The sequence below is a fragment of the Pleurodeles waltl genome, chromosome 9 (genome assembly GCF_031143425.1).
Source record: "Pleurodeles waltl isolate 20211129_DDA chromosome 9, aPleWal1.hap1.20221129, whole genome shotgun sequence".
NCBI classification, from domain to species: domain Eukaryota; kingdom Metazoa; phylum Chordata; class Amphibia; order Caudata; family Salamandridae; genus Pleurodeles; species Pleurodeles waltl.
This window is the reverse complement of record NC_090448.1, coordinates 128859561-128877803: the sequence shown is the minus strand read 5'-3', so window position 1 is coordinate 128877803 and position 18243 is coordinate 128859561. Positions and strand designations below refer to the sequence as shown.

The 18243-nt window shown below is 44.1% G+C and overlaps 1 protein-coding gene across 2 annotated transcripts in view; it reads right to left on the bottom strand.

Moving 5' to 3' along the window:
* PTPDC1 (protein tyrosine phosphatase domain containing 1) overlaps positions 1–18243 on the bottom strand; it is a 227818-nt gene that overhangs the window by 112573 nt on the left and 97002 nt on the right. The window contains exon 4 of one of the 2 annotated variants that reach the window (XM_069206402.1): positions 13537–13629. In XM_069206402.1, coding sequence (XP_069062503.1) covers positions 13537–13624 — 88 coding nt within the window. In that variant the 5' untranslated portion in view covers positions 13625–13629. Of the gene's footprint in view, positions 1–13536; positions 13631–18243 lie in introns of those variants that run through there. The other variant, XM_069206403.1, reaches the window with a different exon arrangement.

The window sequence follows — 18243 nt, the reverse complement described above, 5'->3', positions numbered from 1 at the left end:
TACAGAAGGGGGACAGCGATTATTTGTGGATAAGTTCGTATATAACTTGCTTCCTGAACTATCACACAAGCTAAAAGACTCCGAGAGTTCATGGGCAGTTTCTTCTTCCGCCCAGATATTGGCTACTGCACAATATTATGAAAATAGAGACAAAGAAGAAAGGGAAAAACAAGAGAAAAAGACGAAAGAATTAAAAACTAAAGTTCTCTTGCAACAGGCTTATCCTCCTCGTTATGTTCAGCCTCAGTTTCAACAGCCTCCGCAGTTTCAGAGGTTGTATCAAAAGCCTGAACCATTCATTCCAAGACCTTTGCTAGGTCCCAATCAATGTGCTTATTGTAGGGAGGAAGGTCATTTTAAGAACAGTTGTCCGGCATTGTTGCAGCGTAATGGAGCAACATCTGCTTCACGAGGTCGTGGTGGTCTTCAGTCAGCAAATAGAGGTAGAGGTCGAGGTGTGTTAACCCAAGGGCAGCGTTCTTTTGTTCCTCCAAATTCCGGAAATTACTTTGATCAGCAAAATGTTAGGTCTACACAGTATTATAGTGAGGATCAGTATATTGAAGGAGGGAATGAAAGTCTTCATTTTGAATAGGACAGCCATGGACAAAGTAAGGGGGTTACGTCAATTCCAGTGGATCAGAATGGACCTTATGTTAATGTCACTACAATGGGTGTTTCAGAGCCATTTCTTTTAGATACTGGTGCCATGAGAAGCTCTATCATTCATTCTAAACTCCCTGGCGCACCTTTGTCTGGCTTAACGAATGTATCTGTAGGATTTTCTGGCGCCCCTGTTCGCAATCCAGTTTCTTGCCCTTTGCCTGTTTCAATAGGCCCTTATGATTTAGAAGCTCCGCTTCTTCTGACGAATGGTTGTGGTGAAAATCTGTTGGGTTTAGATCTATTAAAAAGAATGCATGCTACGATATATTGTTCACCTTCTGGTGTATACCTCACTCTAGGACAGAAAATGACTAGTCCAATGTACTTATCAAAAGATCAATTCCCACCTGAATTGCTTTCTCTTCCCGAAACGCTTTGGGCTACGGGTCCGAATGACGTTGGTTGTCTTGAGATCCCACCTTATGTTGTTACTCTTAAGCCCAATGTTGAAATGCCACGTATTCCGCAATACAGAATCTCTACTGAAGGTGAGAAAGCACTTCTGGAAATTGTCCATGATTTGATTCAGAAGGGTGTGGTTGAGGAAACGAGAGGAAATACATGTAACAGTCCTGTTCTTCCGGTTCTTAAACGCACTGATCCTTCTCAGCCTCCTGTTTATCGTTTTGTAATTGATCTTCGGGAGGTAAACAAGATTGTCGTACCGCAGTTTCCTGTAGTCCCAGATATCACTGCTCTGTTGACGATGATACCTTCTACAGCGACTTGGTTTTCAGTTATTGATTTAAAGAATGCTTTCTTTAGTATTCCCATCGCCGAAGAGAGTAGAGATATTTTTGGTTTTTCCCTCGGAGGCCGAAGCTTCCGGTTTAAACGCGCACCTCAAGGTTATTGTGAAAGTCCCTCTGTTTACAGTCAAGCTCTAAAATGTCATCTTGATGCCTTTTCCTTACCGTCCGGTGCCGCTCTCATTCAGTACATGGATGACTTATTAGTTGCCGCTGATTCAGAGGAGATTTGTAAAAACGTGACCGTTGCACTGTTGCGTCATTTGTTTGATCTGAATCACAAGGTTTCTCCTTCTAAATTACAATATGTCTGTCGCGAGGTGACTTATTTGGGTCATCTCTTGTCAAAGGAGGGACGACGATTGACCCCCGAACGAATTCAGGCAATTGCACAAATGTCAGTGCCATCCACACAAAGAGAGGTACGTGCCTTTTTGGGCATTACTTCTTATTGTAGACAGTGGATTCCGAGTTTCTCTTTATTGGCTAAACCGCTGTTGGCGCTAACTTTAAAAGATACGCCTCAGCCTCTTCCGTGGACTGACGAATGTCAGAAGAGTTTTACTGATTTGCGTATTGCTTTGTGTTCTGCTCCTGTATTGGGTACTCCTGATTACAGTAAGCCCTTTACGCTCTATGTCCACGAAAGAGAGGGTTGTGCATTGTCAGTCTTAACGCAGCGTTTTGGAGATCAACAGCGACCATGCGCATATTTCTCAGCTACGTTAGATCCAGTAGCTAAAGCATTGCCTAGTTGTCTTAAGGCGACAGCGGCAGCAGCAATTTCTATTCGACAGTCTGCTGGAGTAGTACTAGATAATACTCTCATTGTTATGGTGCCACATGCAGTGGATATTTTACTAAATAGGACAAAAACGCAGCATCTTACGAGTGCTCGGTTGTCCGGATATGAGCTGACGCTTTTGGCTAGTCACATACACATCAAACGATGTAATACCCTGAATCCAGCTACTTTGTTGCCTCTTCCAGAAGAGAGAGATGTCTCTGAACAGCATGATTGTTTTCTCCGTACTGAAGAAGAGACTAAGGGAAGAATTGACCTAAAAGACACTCCATTAGTGAATCCAGATGGAACACTATGGGTAGATGGTTCTTGTTTCAAGCTCCCGAATGGAGATACAGTTTCAGCCTACGCTATTACTACTTTGCATACGATTGTGGAGACAGCACGCATTAGACATAATTCAGCTCAGGCAGCTGAATTGATAGCCTTAACTAGAGCGTGTGTGTTATCCAAAGGAAAAAGAGTAAACGTGTACACTGATAGCCAATACGCTTTTGGTGTAGCGTTTAACTTTGGGCGTTTATGGAAGGAAAGAGGATTCTTTACTTCCCATGGTACTAAGATACAACATGGTCAATTAGTGACTGAACTTCTTGAGTCACTTACAATGCCTACTCAGATAGCGATCGTGAAGTGTAGTGCACACAAAAAGATTGTGGACGATGTTGGTCGAGGAAATGCATTTGCAGATGAGGTAGCGAAAAAGACAGCCAGAGACAACACAAGTCGAATGTATGTTGCAGGTCCCGCAAACCGCGTAAGAGAAAAGGGAATGTGTGAAGATACAGTAGAGAGTGTGAAATCAATTCAAGGAGAGGCTACGGAGAATGAGTTGAGAAAGTGGAAGGAAAGTACAGGAATGTTAGATGAGATGGGATGTTGGGTTGAATTATCAGAACATCAACGTTGGCTGTTACCAGATGCTTATGTACTACCTGTAGTTACTATGGCACATGGTCCAGCTCACCTAAGTGCAAAAGGAATATGTAAACTTCTGGCTCCAGTGTGGCAAAATGAGGGGATTCCAAAGTGTGCAAATAATGTAGTAAAACATTGTATTGTTTGCTTGATGTACAATCCGGGAAAGGGAACCCCAACTCCAGCAGGTCATTTTGCTCCTCCAACATATCCATTTGAGGTGTTGCAGATCGATTATATTCACATGGAACGATGCAACAACCTCAAATATGTTCTGGTGGTAGTATGTGCTTTTTCTAGATGGGTAGAAGCCTACCCTCCGAAGGACAATACTGCTTTATCAACTGCCAAAATACTTTTGAAAGAATTCTTCCCTAGGTTTGGTTTGCCGCGCATTGTCTGGAGTGACAATGGGAGCGAATTTGTGGGTCAAGTCATGCAAAAAGTTTGTGCAGGTCTTGGCATAAAACAGAAGTTCCACGCGGCGAATCACCCACAGTCGGCTGGTTTAGTAGAATGCTACAATGGAACCTTGAAGCTTAAAATTGCTAAGGTGCAAGCTAGCACAGGACTTAATTGGCCTGATGCTTTACCATTGGCTCTTCTGTCCACCAGAACAGCAGTACACTCTCGTTTGGGGCTTAGCCCTTACGAAGTGATATTTGGTCGCCCAGCTAATGTATGGGGAGTTCCTCGCCCTAAGAAATACTCAGACTTGCCATACCCGATGTTGATTGACTACTTGCATGACCTTACAACTAAATTGCGTGTTCTTCATCAACAGGTTCAGAGTGCTCTACCAGAGGCTTCCACAGACCCAGGTCATTCCATCCGACCAGGTGACTGGGTCTGCACGAAAAATTTCCAACGACAGAGAAATTTGGAGCCCAGATGGAGAGAGCCACGCCTGGTTCTTTTGACCACAAGAACAGCAGTTAAATTCGAAGGAAAGAAAAACTGGGTGCATGCCGTGCACTGCAAGAAAGTGCCTTTGCCCTTGCCTTTCGATCAGTGGGTCCGTAGAGGCATCAGTGACTCTGAAAGTGAGAAAGTTCCGCAATTTGTACCATTCAGTGATGCGCGTCTAATTGGAACACTTTCTGAGAAAGAGGACGACGACATCCTTCAAGAAGCAATACCATCGCATCGTCGCTTGAACACGACAAATCCAGGAACATTGTTTCAAAACCAGACTGCCTCTGGACAGGAACGCTATAATTTGAGACCAAGACCAAAGAACTTGTAAATTTCTCTCCTATGTAGTACTCTATCCCGGTTGCAGGGTCACGGTAGGAGTCTTAGTTACGACCTGAGTAAGTGGCAATAGGCCTGCAGGACCTCACAGTGTCATAGGACGGTAGATAATCGTGACTACAGTGATTGAGGAAGATTGCCGTGAGCATCCACTTAGAAAGATGGAGGCTACATTAGATAAAAGAGAAAGTAAAAATGTAAAGAATAATTGTAAAGAAATATATAGTCGTTGTAGTATTGCTCTATGCGTCATTATATTGTCGTGTATTCTTTTGGCATCTGTAAACTGGATCATTATTACTCTGCAGCAAAAAGTTGTCTCTTCTCCTACCTCTACATCTTCTTCTACTATCTCTCCGCACCTATTTCACACTCTTCCCCAGCATGAACTCATCAGAAGAACTGAATACTTTAACAATTCCTTCGTCCAGTTGTTACATCAACATCAGTTAGTGATCAATACAACTGACTGTTGGGTGTGTGGACTCATACCACATACGGTAGAAAAAGGAATGCCATATTTAGTTCTTCCATTCTCCTATGAAGGTTCCGCTTGGGCTTATTTTGTCATTTTCAATAATGCATATCAAATTAAAATTAAACAACCTGTCAGTTCACATAGTGTTGGTTCAGATTTCAGTCATAGTTTATTGATAAAGGGAATGGTAGCTATGGCTAAAATCATGGAAAAAAGTGAAGCTTCCATAGATGAAAGAAAAGCATATACCAATTGGAACATAACTAATTACATTTCCAGCCTCAATGATAAGGTTAAGCAAGGAAAATCTCCTCCGATACGGGTCATACCCCAACAAGGAAATTTCTGTCTGCAAATAAATGATAGAACTCCAAACACCGGACAAAGAGAAAGTTTATGTTCCCATACATATGTTTATTCAGCCCTGAATTCACCGCCGTTAGTACCATCTCAAGGTACATACTTCGTTTGCCACGATAGGGCTTATACATGGTTGCCAGCTGATTTCTCTGGTACTTGTTATATAGCCTTTCTTCTTCCCCCTACATACACCGCTCCTGCGAACCATCATAAAAATAGATATGGCAGAGGGATTGTGGATTCGAAAGACACAGCAGGACAAGAGGGAGGAGATTTCCTCAAAGGATTTCTTCCCTTCTGGGGTCCAATGGCCAACAGCAGAAATATAAGGCAATTGGTTTGTGTCGTAGAAACCACCATAGACATCACTGTAGGAGCTTTAAGTAACATTACAGCTGAACTACAGGCTGATCGTCTTATGACCTTGCAGAACCGTGTTGCCTTAGACTTTGTTCTTGCGGACCGTGGTGGAGTATGCAAATTGATCGGATCAAGTTGCTGTATTTTCATACCTAATGACGCTCCGACAGTATACCAAGCTATCTCTAAGTTACACATAATCTCCGAATCGATTCATCAGGACGAAGGAGATTGGTCCTTTTCAGAGTGGTTTTGGGGATTACTGTCCAAATGGGGTTGGAAGGTATTGACATTCTTTGGAGTAATTTTAGCCTTTATATTCTCTTGTTGTCTTTGTATGCACTGCGGTCCTGCCATCTGTAACCTATGTGCTACTGCATGTATTCCCAAACCCAAGTCACAAAGAGCAGAGAATATCAAAATGATGGTACAGCAACAGCTTGATGACCTCATGGCCATAGACATCGACTCAGATTAACATGAGTTTGTGTATCTTGCCTGAGTTCTGGCAAAAGGAGGGTCTGAGGAAATTCGATTTTTAATACAATCGTATCGACCCGCCATTTTGTGGCCCGCCGCCATTTTATGTTGCCTTCACTCAGGCAGCACAGCGAACAAAGTCCATTCTGCCTTTTCTGCTTATTCTGCAACATGGTGTTCAAAACAGCCTTCTGCCTCTATCTTTACAAGGCTGGTATTAAGGTCTGACCGAGTACACTAATCCCTGTCTGGTTTTCTAATCCTTGTTTCAACTATCTGTAGGCTCACACTATTCTCCGCCGATCTTATCTTATCGTCTGGCCTTCGTTGTCCTTTGCTAGTATTCTCTCATTTCACAACTGTCCTCCAAACGCACACAAACTTATCGCACCACATGCAACTTCGTTGTGGATCGGTTAATGAATTAGTTCAAGGGAGGGGTGACAAACACATCTGGAGGGGAGGCAACCTTAAGTCACTTGATACTTTGTTTTCCAATTCCTTCTATTGGTGCTGTCTTGTTTTCCGACATTTCTATTGGCTCTGTTCTATCTTTACGTTATTCTTACTGGCTCCTTTCTATGTGTTCTGGGAGTGTATGTAGTTAATAAATGGTTTTTATACGGTATATAAGATTGTGCGCCACAAAGTAAAGTGGCAGTCTCCTGAGAACATACCTTGTGTACTTCTTGGACAACTGTACTAGCTGCAGCTAATAAAATCTGATCTTTTACGCCTGACAGAGTGTCCCGTGTCTCTGTTAGTTGAGGCAGGTGAATCCAAGGAGATTTTAGGCGTACCCTGCGCCGCCAGGCCCAAAAGGTTCTGGTTCTTCAGTAGGTCTTGGCGGAGTCCTTGGTGAGGGAGAGGATCAACTGGGTATAGTCGGCGTATGAGATGATGTTGAGGTTGTGGGATCAGGCGATGTTAGCAAGCGGGGCCATGCAGACGTTGAAGAGGGTCAGGCTGAGGGACGACCCCTGGGGTACGCCGCAGATGATTTTGGTGGCCTCCGAGCGGAATGGGGGAGACGGACTCTCTGGGTTCTGCTGGTGAGAAAGTGGGTGACCCAGTCCAGGGTTCTGTTACGGATTCCAGCATTGCTGAGGCGTAAGCGTAGGGTGTGGTGCAGATGGTGTTGAATGTGTGCAAGAGGTCGAGGAGGATGAGGGCCCCAGTTTCGCCGCTGTCCAGTATGGTTCTGATGTTGTCGGTGGCGGTGATGAGGGTGGTTTCGGTGCTGTGGTTGCTGCGGAATCCAGATTGGGAAGGGTCCAGGGTGCGATTCTCCTCAAGGAAGCGGGTCTGTTGTCTGTTGACAGCCTTCTCAAAGACTTTTGCTGGGAAGGGGAGCAGGGAGATAGGCTGGAACTTCTTGAGGTCCTTTGGGTCCGCCTTGGGTTTTTTGAGGGGGGCGTTGATCTTGGCATGTTTCCAGCTCTCCAGGAAGGTGGTGGACTCGAAGGAGCTGTCAATGATCTTCCATAGTTGGGGTGTGATGACAGAGCTTGCTTTGTTAAGGATGTGGTGAGGGCAGGTGTCAGATGGAGAACCGGAGGGGTGGTGTTCATGATTTTGATGGTGTTGTTGTCGTTGACGGGGGTCCAGGAGAGCAGGAGGTTGGTCGGAGGTGAATCTGTGGTGTTGGTAGTTGCCAGGGGGGGTGTCTGGGTACTGAAGCTGTCGTGGATGTCTGCAATCTTGCAGTGGAAGTAGGAGGCTAGGGGGTACAGAGGTCTTGGGATGGCGGGATGTCGTTGGCGTTGGAGCTGAGGTTGGAGAGTTCCTTCACGGCGTTGAAGAGCTCCTTGTGGCTGTGTGCGTTGTTGATTCGGTCTTGAAGGCAGTTCTCTTGGCAGCTCGGATGAGTTGGTGGTGTCTGCGGATGGCGTTTTTGAAGGCTGTGAGGTTGTCCAGAGTCTAATCTTGGCGCCATTTTCTTTCGAGTCTTCGGCAGCTTTGCTTAGATTCGTGGAGTTTGTCAGTAAACCAGAAGGCCTTTCTGTCAGTGCGTCTGTTGGAGGAATTCTTAATTGGGGCGAGAGTATTGGCACAGGTGTTGACCCATTGCCTGAAGTTGCGGGCATCTGCATCAGTGTCGGTGGTGTCGATGGGTGGGTTCTGGGAGAGGGTCGCGATAAGTTGATCTTCGGTGGCCTAGTTCCAACTGCAGTGGGGGATCCGTTGTGGGTGGTGGTGTGTTGTGGGTTTCTTGAAGGAGCAGTGGATGCAGCGGTGGTCTGTCCAGTGGAGTTTGGTGGTGTGGATGAAAGAGACGTGATTGCTGGCGGAGAAAATGGGGTCGAGTGTGTGTCCTGCGGACTGGGTTGGTGTCGGGACGAGCTTGGAGACATTGTCGAGCAGGGTGGCGGTGTTGTTGTCATTGGTGTTCTCGAGGTGGAAGTTTAAGTCTCCGAGGAGTATGTAGTCAGTGGATGCGAGAGCGTGCGTGCTGATGTCGGTAATGGAGTCGCTGAACTGCTGTTGTGTTGTGAAATCATTTCCCAGGATTGTCCCTAGGCCGAGATATTGGCAGATGGGAGGCGTAGTAATTTAAAACGGGAAGGAGGATTTTATGCAATTGCGTAGCTGCCAGTAGCACCTTAAGTCCAAGTCCGACAGGCCAAAGTCCAGATGGAGAACCTGAAAATCCATGAACATTCCATTCAAGAGTAACTGTCTGAGAGTCAGCGAGTCAGTACTCAGTCTCACAACATCAGAGGACTACCGTCAATTTACAAGGCAGCTTTTCTCTTTCCTGGAGCACAGAAATGTGCCTTATGGATATAGGACTTTGGACAGTGTCAGGTGTGATGTTTCAGAATGACCTAAAATGGTCCTTTAGGTCGCTTGAGACGGAAGTAGGCTAACCGGGACAAGTGAAATGCAGAGTCCAACATCAAAATAAGGGGCAGATGTAGCCTGCTGGATGTTGTATGAGACCACAGTGAATGGGGTTACAGTCTAGCTTTCACCTCCTCCCAGATGTGTCATTTGATGTCCGAGTCAACCCTTGTCAATGTATCTTTTTGTACTGCAATTTGTAACATCCCTAAAATCGAATTATACAAAGCACCATTATCAGTTTACTGCCTGGACTCTTCCCATAATGAAAGGTTCTGGTGGGTCTACTGAAGGGAATCATATCTCATCTGTGTCAGGATGTCCTCAATCATATTTACCAGTGCCCTATTGAAGCAAATTCCTAATTATTTCACCCCTTGGGTACAGGCTTTGTGGTGTAGCCAACGAGCCTTGCCATGGTTGTCTAGCTGGACATGCAGAGGTCTGCGCATTTTGTAGCCTAACAATTGTCAGAAAGAATGTATAGGAGTACTCGGTTCAGTAAGCGTAAATAGTATGTTAAAAACACTTAAATTGGCCTTCACAGCCTCTCCATGTCACATATATCCTCTAAGCAGCAAACTGCAGCCAATAGACATTCAAATGCCATTTGAAAGATAGAGGGGTTAGGGGACTGCCTTGCTGAAGTCTGGAATGAAGCAGAGGAGGAAGTCTCAACAGGTAATACGTGATGTTGCTGATTCGTACTGCCAATGCACCTCCACATTAAAATCTTGGCCCAGGCTAGCTTTCTAGTGGGTGTAGGAAAGACAGCACAAAGCACCCAGTCATAGGTCTTGTCTGAGTAAAACGAAATAACCAAAGCATCGGACTGGACGTCTCTTGTACTACAAGATGAGACTGGGTTCTTATGATTCCTGCAGGTACGTCCAGGTACAAAGTCCATGTGCAACTCATGAATAAGTGGGAGGATTACTTTATGTAACCCAGTGGCTAGGGTTTTGGCTAGTACTTTCAAGTCTACATTGATGAGTAATATAGGGGAGTAACTTGAACAGTCAAGGGTATCCCTTCAAATCTTTTGGAACGAGAGAGTTGACAGCCTGCTGGATATAGGCTACAATGAGCCTTTCGTTTCAGCGTCTTAGAAGGAAGCGAGGAATAGGCAGACCAATCACAGCTTCTCAGATCTCGAGAAAAAATAATCTTCTCTGTGAGAGCTAACTTTGGAAGGTTTGATACAGCTTCTGAAATATCATCTTATGTGATCTGATCCACTAGGATTGTTTAACTTTATCTGTCAAAAGACAGAATTCTATGAGACAACATTCCCCTTGGGTCCTACAGAATGGAATCATTCCAAAATACAGAGGGTGTTGCCAGAACCAGCCCCAGAGGATGCAGAAGTGGTTAGAGCCTGTCGGATGACAAAAATAGGCCATAAGGAAAGTGTAACAGGCCAAAGAATGGTGATCAATTTTTGTCATTTATTTATTTGTTGTTTTATATAGTGCAAACTACAACAGTGCAAACTACAATCAGCCAGGTTTTGAAGCACTGTACAAAATGCGGATATGAAAAGCTAGGCAGGAATCAACCATATGTTGACTGAGACTTAAGAGATCAAATAGTATTCACAGTACCATGTTTGTTTGGAATTTACAGAGGAGTTAAGAACAAAAGTTTGTAGGGTGAGCAATGGATATTTTTTTTGGGTTACAGGGTAGTGCTAGAAGGTTTACAGAGGATTACAATAAGTGGATGGCATGACAGAGAAAAAGTTATACAACAGTTCGAAGAATGCTTAAGATTAACAGGGGACAAAAGAGAGTATGTCATCAATATCAATAATACAAGGGTGTAGAAAATGAGCGAGGTAACACATGTAGATGTGGAGCTGGATATGACCTGGATTGCCAATAATTAGAGCAAAAGTCCATTTGCCAATAATGCGAGCTCAGACGGACTGTCAATAAATTAAAGTACAAGTAAAATAAAATCACATGAATGACATTTAGATAAATAGCGAAGCAAAGACACACTAGGAACAGGGCTGAATTGTCAATGATCCTAGTACAAGACCATGGCGGTAGACATAAGAATAGATTAGAGCAGGAAGGTTCCATTGGTCATACAAGAGTGGGTTTAAGGGCAGAAGAGGACTTGGTAGTTAAGAAAAGGGTAAGCGATTGGCAGTGGGAGATCGTAGAAAATAGAAGTTCAGGGATGGGGTTAAGGATGTTGTGATCAGGAGGAATTAGTTATGAAGGATGATGATTAGGGTCTGATCTAGAGTTTGGCAGAGAGGCAACTCCATCGCAATGAAGACAGGTACCTGCTCTGCCGAACTTTCGATGCTCTCTGATTTAGGGCTGGGCAGACCAACAGTAAGTCGACGATGAAGCCGACTCCAGGTCTGTCACAGATATGCTACTTCAGCGTCCCAACAGAGTATGGTCCATTAGAGGTAAGCTACCCGACCACCCACCAACTTTAGAGTTGCCAGTTGGATGGCTTGTTTTGCTGTTTATCACCCTAAAGTAAACCTGGTGGTGATGACAGTAAATCAATTAAAAAAAAAACAGAAAATATTACAAAGTGTATTAAAAAAATGTAGTACAATGGTGAAGGTAGATTTTTGGTAAATAGTCTGGAAAGATAACATTCGAAAGCCTTACTTTATGCTGCCTGGAAGATTAAACTGTGATTCATTTATTTCCGATGTGCTTTCTTCCAGAGAGTCAGGAAGTCCTTGCTGAGGTTTAAAATGCCTCTCGCTCAGAAACACAGGAGCAGCCGCTAGAAGCAGGACGTCTGAGGGGAGTAAGTTAGCCACTTAGCCTAAAACATTGGAGCTAGACATGGAAAAGAACAAAGACGGCATATCAAAGAACCAAGCTCAGACTGGTCCTTCCCATATATTTAGTCTAAATGGGCCCTATTGTGAGGAAACCTCTGAAGTGGGAACACTCCCAGACGTCTTGTCTTTACTTCAACTTGGGGTGGAAAAATGTTTCAGGGATAGTCGGCGAGACAGAGCAGGGGAAGATCCTCATTTCTATAGGCCAGTCCCTGTGAGTACTTTAGGTGCTGTAAATAGAAGGACACGTCCTGCCATTTTGAAAGGCCCCAGAGCAAGGTACTCTGTTAAAGTTTGCAGGACGGCAATGAGGAACTAATGCACACGTGGAGTGGATGGGCATTGGCATTTGTTTTAGGATTAGATCAGAAGATATCAGCAATCAATAGCAAAGGTGCATGCGAAAAATGGCATTTCTCAGACAAAAGACATTCTATTTGGACCTGCCTATGAACAGGACAGGACTGAGGTGTGACCTGTTCATCACTCGTATCCAGCGACACAAAATGCTCTTGAGAGGTCACTTGATTATCCTCCTGTAAATGCAGGAACCCAAAGTTCTCAAGAAGGCCTCGTTCTGTGTAGAAGCATCAGTTGTCTGCTTAGAGATGGAGTGCACAGGGTGAGACTACTGCCATGGCCAAGGAGTTACTTGGACCCTAGAATGTTTCCCTGGAAACCATGGAGTCGTAGGAAAGCTTTTAATTTCGCCTTAAAACACAGAAAGTTAAATTCTTATTTCTAATTCTCTTGATCCGAGTTTTGCCATTTTAAGAACTGGCTCGACAGCGAGGGTACCCATAAGATCTATTGTTGGCAAAGCATTAAAATATACATAGAGTGGGTGATGACTTCACCCAGAGGAGTATTTCTGTCACACATCATATTAATGGCTTTTTCAGCGTATCATTCTATGACATACTGGCAGTGTAATGTATTAGGAACAATTTTAGATCTCAAATGTACACTAAATCATCACACATTACATCACTTATCTCGCAGATGCGTTATATATAGAAAGCGATATGTTTTTGTTTTGTTGTTCCGTGCTGGAAGTACTAAAATGTTTTAGCCAGGACTCAAAATACAGTTCACAAATATTTGGCTTGTCAATGCTTGGTATCATACTTGTTTTTCTCCTTTTTACTAAATTGATTTGGAAATGTTACTGTTTGGTTTTCTGACTTCAGGAAGTTGTTGGTGAAGCTTAAACATTTAACACCTGTTCCTCTTTGTAATAACCTGTTGCTTTGGGCCATTTCAACAGGGAGTTAAGATGAGGTTTTTGCAGTTAGACTGCAATTTGACATAGTCAGGTATTGTATTATTAAGGCTCTTCTTGGCTCTCTCCCAAATTAATCAGCAAAAATTTCAAATTAAAGTACTATTCCATTTTGTACTCATTTTGTGAGCCAAAATGTAAATAAAGTCAATATTTACACAAGGAGTCTGACATACACAAAGTTTAAAATATCGAGACTGAAACGCTGACAAAATAAAAGATGGGCAGGAAGAATAAATGATGAGGTATTTAGTTATTTCATATTACCTAATGCCTACTGTTACGCGTTTTGTTTAAGATTTTTAACATCTTCCAACCCACAGCGCAATTTAGTTTCTCAGCATCATGTTTTGAAACGTTTGTAAATAAGTGAATAAAAAAACGAGCACCAGTACATGTGGGCCAAGCTTTAATACAATCACAATATTGTATAAACTCAAACTGTGAATACAATTATTTTATTAATAAATTAAAGAACGACAGATGAAGCATAATAAAGGAATAGCACAAAATAATTACCTGACTTCTTGGCTGAAAAATGTGTGCTGCTGCTCAATGTTGAACAGTAAGGGACTTCATTTTTTATCAGAACTTCAGCAGCCATCATAGGACCTGTTTTGACAAAATATACATTCTTATCATTTTCACTTTAGCTGGGTTGCCTTAATGTACAACTAGACAACTGCACCAGGCACTCATGAAAGCGTGGCCTGGAAGCCACCATCAGCCAGGGTGGGTGAGAGTGCAGCCCAATTCAAACATTGATACAACATTCGCTGCTGGGAACATCACTGTGCCCAGGTGAGCATGGGAAGAAAATTATGACTTTTATCGAGTCACTAACAACAATGCCAGTGTTGTCATGATTCTGTTTATTGTTTATCTTTTGCAAGCGGTACTGGCGGTACTGGCGTCACGTGAGGTCATTGCGCCACTGCTTTGCCAGATCGTTTGCAGCAACCCGAGGCCATGTATGCGTGAGGCATGAGTGCCTGTTGCTATGCCATTACTGCCGCTTCCTGTCGCAGGCACCATAGCTGCCTCTCGGTGGACCTCTGCCAGCTCTTAGAAGCTGCATCTTCCCATTGGACTTGCGTTTACTACTTAAAGGTGGAGTTCGCTAACACATAGGTACGATGCTTAATTTGTAAAACAACGAGTGCTGGTGCCATGGACGTCAATTGATCAAAATGCCAGGGGTAGCGTTAGTGACATCACATGCGCTCTGACCTTCACTTTCACTCACACAAATACTTACACATGCACACAAATTTACACTTACCTACTTCTCTCACACATAAACACACTCTCGCCTGCCAGTGAGCCCATAACATACATTTAAAAGCATTTTTTGCTTACCTCAGGTGCCATGGAAGGGCATATTCCACCTAATTGTACTCCATTTCTATTACACTAATAGTAAATAACACATTATTCACTATTAGTGTGAAAAATAATTGACACAAAACAGAGAGAGTGAAGCCCCAACTGACCCATAAGGACGAGCTGCCACTGTGTTCCAGGCACTGAATTTGCCACTCTGAGGCCAAGGGTCACAAAGACAGCGCCAGGGGCAGCTGCCACCCCTGGCGACCCATGGCTGGTGCCCAAAGCGCTGCTTAGAAGCTCGCACCCAGTGCTATTAAATGTCGGCGCGCTGAAAGTCAAGGCTCTGTAGTTCTGAATCTACCTCAGGCCTCTTTAATCTGCTGCTAGACACTGGCCGCCCCTGAACCTCACTCTTTTATGTTCCTGCTTTCTCGGTTGATGACGTTTTTCTGTTTTCTCTACCTCCTCAAGGATGACCCATGTAAAAGAAAATCTCCACACCTGCTGACAAGGTGCATACATTCTTGCCTTTTCCCAGGAAAATCATTCCCTCTGGACCCCCTTTCCTTGCCCCTCAAAACATTCTGCAACTTTCGAACTAACTGGTACTTTATTTGTAAAAAAGTAAGTGCCAGGGCTATTCTCAGAAAGCTCCTGCAGCTTGTACCACATATTGCCTCTGAAGCTCTGCCGATGACAGTACTAACGCAATTGCTAACCACTGCACTCCTACAAACGAGGTAATTCAGACTATTCCAGGCCACCCAATGCTGTTAAAATGGCCTAGACTGCTGGTATTAACAACTTGTACTGTTTATATGCTCTCCTGAGAAACAAATCGACAAACAATGATACATGTTTGTAGATATTTTTTGAGGTGAGCACATCAACAGTTCAATGTATGAAATTATTCTGGTGGACTGTCGTAAGTGCTGGTCCTGAGCACTTGGAAACACCAGCTCAAACTAAGCACTAGACCGTAATCATTTCTTTCTCTCATGTGTCGTCACTCTGACCTCTTCCTACTTTGTTCATCTATTCCTACCTTTGCTCCTTTCCTACCGCCCAGACTCCAGAAAACATCTTCCACTCTCTAAACTACATCCTCTTTCACTCCCCATCTACCCTTCCTTCCTTACCATTTTAAACCCCTCTTACCATTCCCACCATTTCCTACTTTTTGTAACTCCCTTCCCTTAATCTCTCTCCTGACATCTCCAGATCAACCAGTGCACATCATCGTTAGCACCTCTTTTTAATCATTCCAAACTCCCTACTACATTCCACTCACAAAATTTACTATGATCCCTCAATGCAGTGGCTTTGTTAACATCCATATCCAGAAGATTAGATCATATTATACCAATACTGATTGAAGTATTTTAAAAATAGATATGGCATTTGTTCCACTCATTTTAATACTGCTTGTCTTCTTTTGCTCAATAACCAAATATGCTCGATCTCATCTCCTATAAACCCTAACCCTGTCAAAAGGCTTTTGCCACATTGTGCAGGTAGAATATCAGAACTTTAATTCCCATTTCTAACTTTTATTTACTACTTAACCCCGACAGCCCCTTATCCCAAAAGCCTCCATTTCTTCTACCCGTTGATCCTGCTCTGGCTAAGCGGACTCGTTTTTAAAGAACAATCAATGAACAAGAACTGTTTGATAATCAACAATATCATTTTTGACTCAAAGTCGGACATCTTGTTCAGCACTAACACCTGGCTAGGAGATGATGTATCATGATCTTTCACACGGCTATACCACAAGGTACCTCAATAAATACCACTCCATTAGAATGGAATGCAAAAATACTGCACTATCCCTAGTGGATCTCAAAATTTATATTCTCTTTCAAATAACTACCTAGGATACTTTCACAATTTTGCAACCAAAGTCCATCAGCACCAAAATCCCTCACTCCTGAGCTGTCTGCACTACCACTGCAAATGAACCTGTCCAAAAAACGAAGAACCTGGAGCAATATCTCAGGAACCAGATAGCTAACAATGAGCCTACTGAGATCAGGATTAACATTAGAAATTGCACAGGAGGTCAGTGAGAAACAGTCTCTGGCTACCTTAACATAAACCCTCCAAGACCAAGCTGAAGCAACTGATCAAAAAAAGCAGGCCAGCTGGCTCCCTGTCGGAATCCTGTATGGAAAAGACATACAAGGACATCCAAAGCAGCTACATCATCAGCAAGGATTATCCTCAACAACTTGCTATCTTGATGCACCTTTCACACCAAGTTAAGTTATCCTACTTCAAATTACTCATGACGAGGAAGCTCAAAGCAACCGACCCAACCAGCTATTTAAAATTTTTGAATTGCTCATTCTTATACAAAATACTGATTTCATGAAAAGAAAGAACTGATTCTCTGTCATGAAACTGTCTTCCGTCCACAGATTCACTGAGACTCCAGATAGCAATCTGAGATGACTTTGAAACTACCGTGGTCAGGAAAGGTGCAAATGCACTAGTAAAGCTGTGTTAAGATAGGGGGTTTCTGGATGGCTAGGGTATGCCATCACTCTAGTCAGGGCGAGTAAGTTGCATACTAAAAATAGAAGTAGGTTCATAGGCTGCTGGCCTCATGACATGCATCATAAATTCTCCACATATTATGCCATCACTTGCACCACATTTGCTATCTCGAACATAACGTATGCCAGTGGGTGTTTGGGACATGAAATGTAGCAGTTTGGTCAGGAGTACAATACATACATTTGCCAAATATCACCAGAACTACAGAAATCATGATGTCCCACCAGGAACATCAACCCCAAAAAGCCCACGGGGGGACAGAATCCCCTGTACCACTATTAACAGTATTACAGTAATATTCCAGTTAGCCTTGTGGAAAGGAAGTATCAATGAAAGCAATCTTGTCTCTGGATGTCTACTATGTATAATGCAGTAAAGTTTCTGGTGTGGGCTCCTCCACCCGCAGAGCACTGAAAGGGGATGAGGTGAAAGCACTGAAAGGGGATGAGGTGAGGCCCCGTTGCGGACTTACCCCACCAAGAGAAAATAGGAGTGGGGTAAGTTTTGCTAGGTGCGCCTGACCGAGGGGCACACACTCTGCCAGCCTTAGCGGGAGGACCTCCCTGTCTTGCACGTGTACAGGATCAACCATGATCACACTGGGCGGTGGAGTTGAGTTGTCAGGGGCCAGCCTCTGCCCACACCCCACATGGTGAGTGTGAGGGATGCCCAACCCTCGGGGGGCAGCCACGTGGCTTCTGTAGTCACATCAGCTGAAAGTCCTGATAGGGGGGTATGACAGCAAGCCTAAAGAGCAGGGCCAGCGGTGAGGAATCCTCATACATGCAGCAATAAGGGGAGGCGTAAACGCTGCTTTGCCAGTGCGTACAAAGTTGTCCACGATGCTCTCCTCCCTCAGCTGCCTCAGTACAGGGGAACCCTGCCTCTCATGGCAATAAGGGGTGAGAAACACTACTGGAGGGCTTTTCTTCAGCCGATGGGTGCTCCAGCCAGTCTCCTCGTACTGGGCCACTATTAAGGTCACGGAAGAGCTTCGCCCACACTAGTGAAGAACATGAGGTGAATCGGTACAGCACTCACCAGGTGCAAATGTTACCAAACAAATGGAAACCAGCATGCAGGCGCTACGACAATACCACACTCTTAGAACCCAGGTCAAAGCTCTGGGATGTTCAGAGGACCAGGGAGCCACAAAAGCACAGTAGGCCCCATGCTGGCTCCTGGGAGAACACTGAAACAGTGAGTGTACAGTAGGCCAGCACATCAGGGCAGAATGGCGGTTCCTCCTGGCAGACCCACAGGATTTGGTAACCCTCAGTTACAGAACACCTGGCAGCCGTGCAACAAGCAGAAAAGCAGCCCAGATGAGTCCTTTTG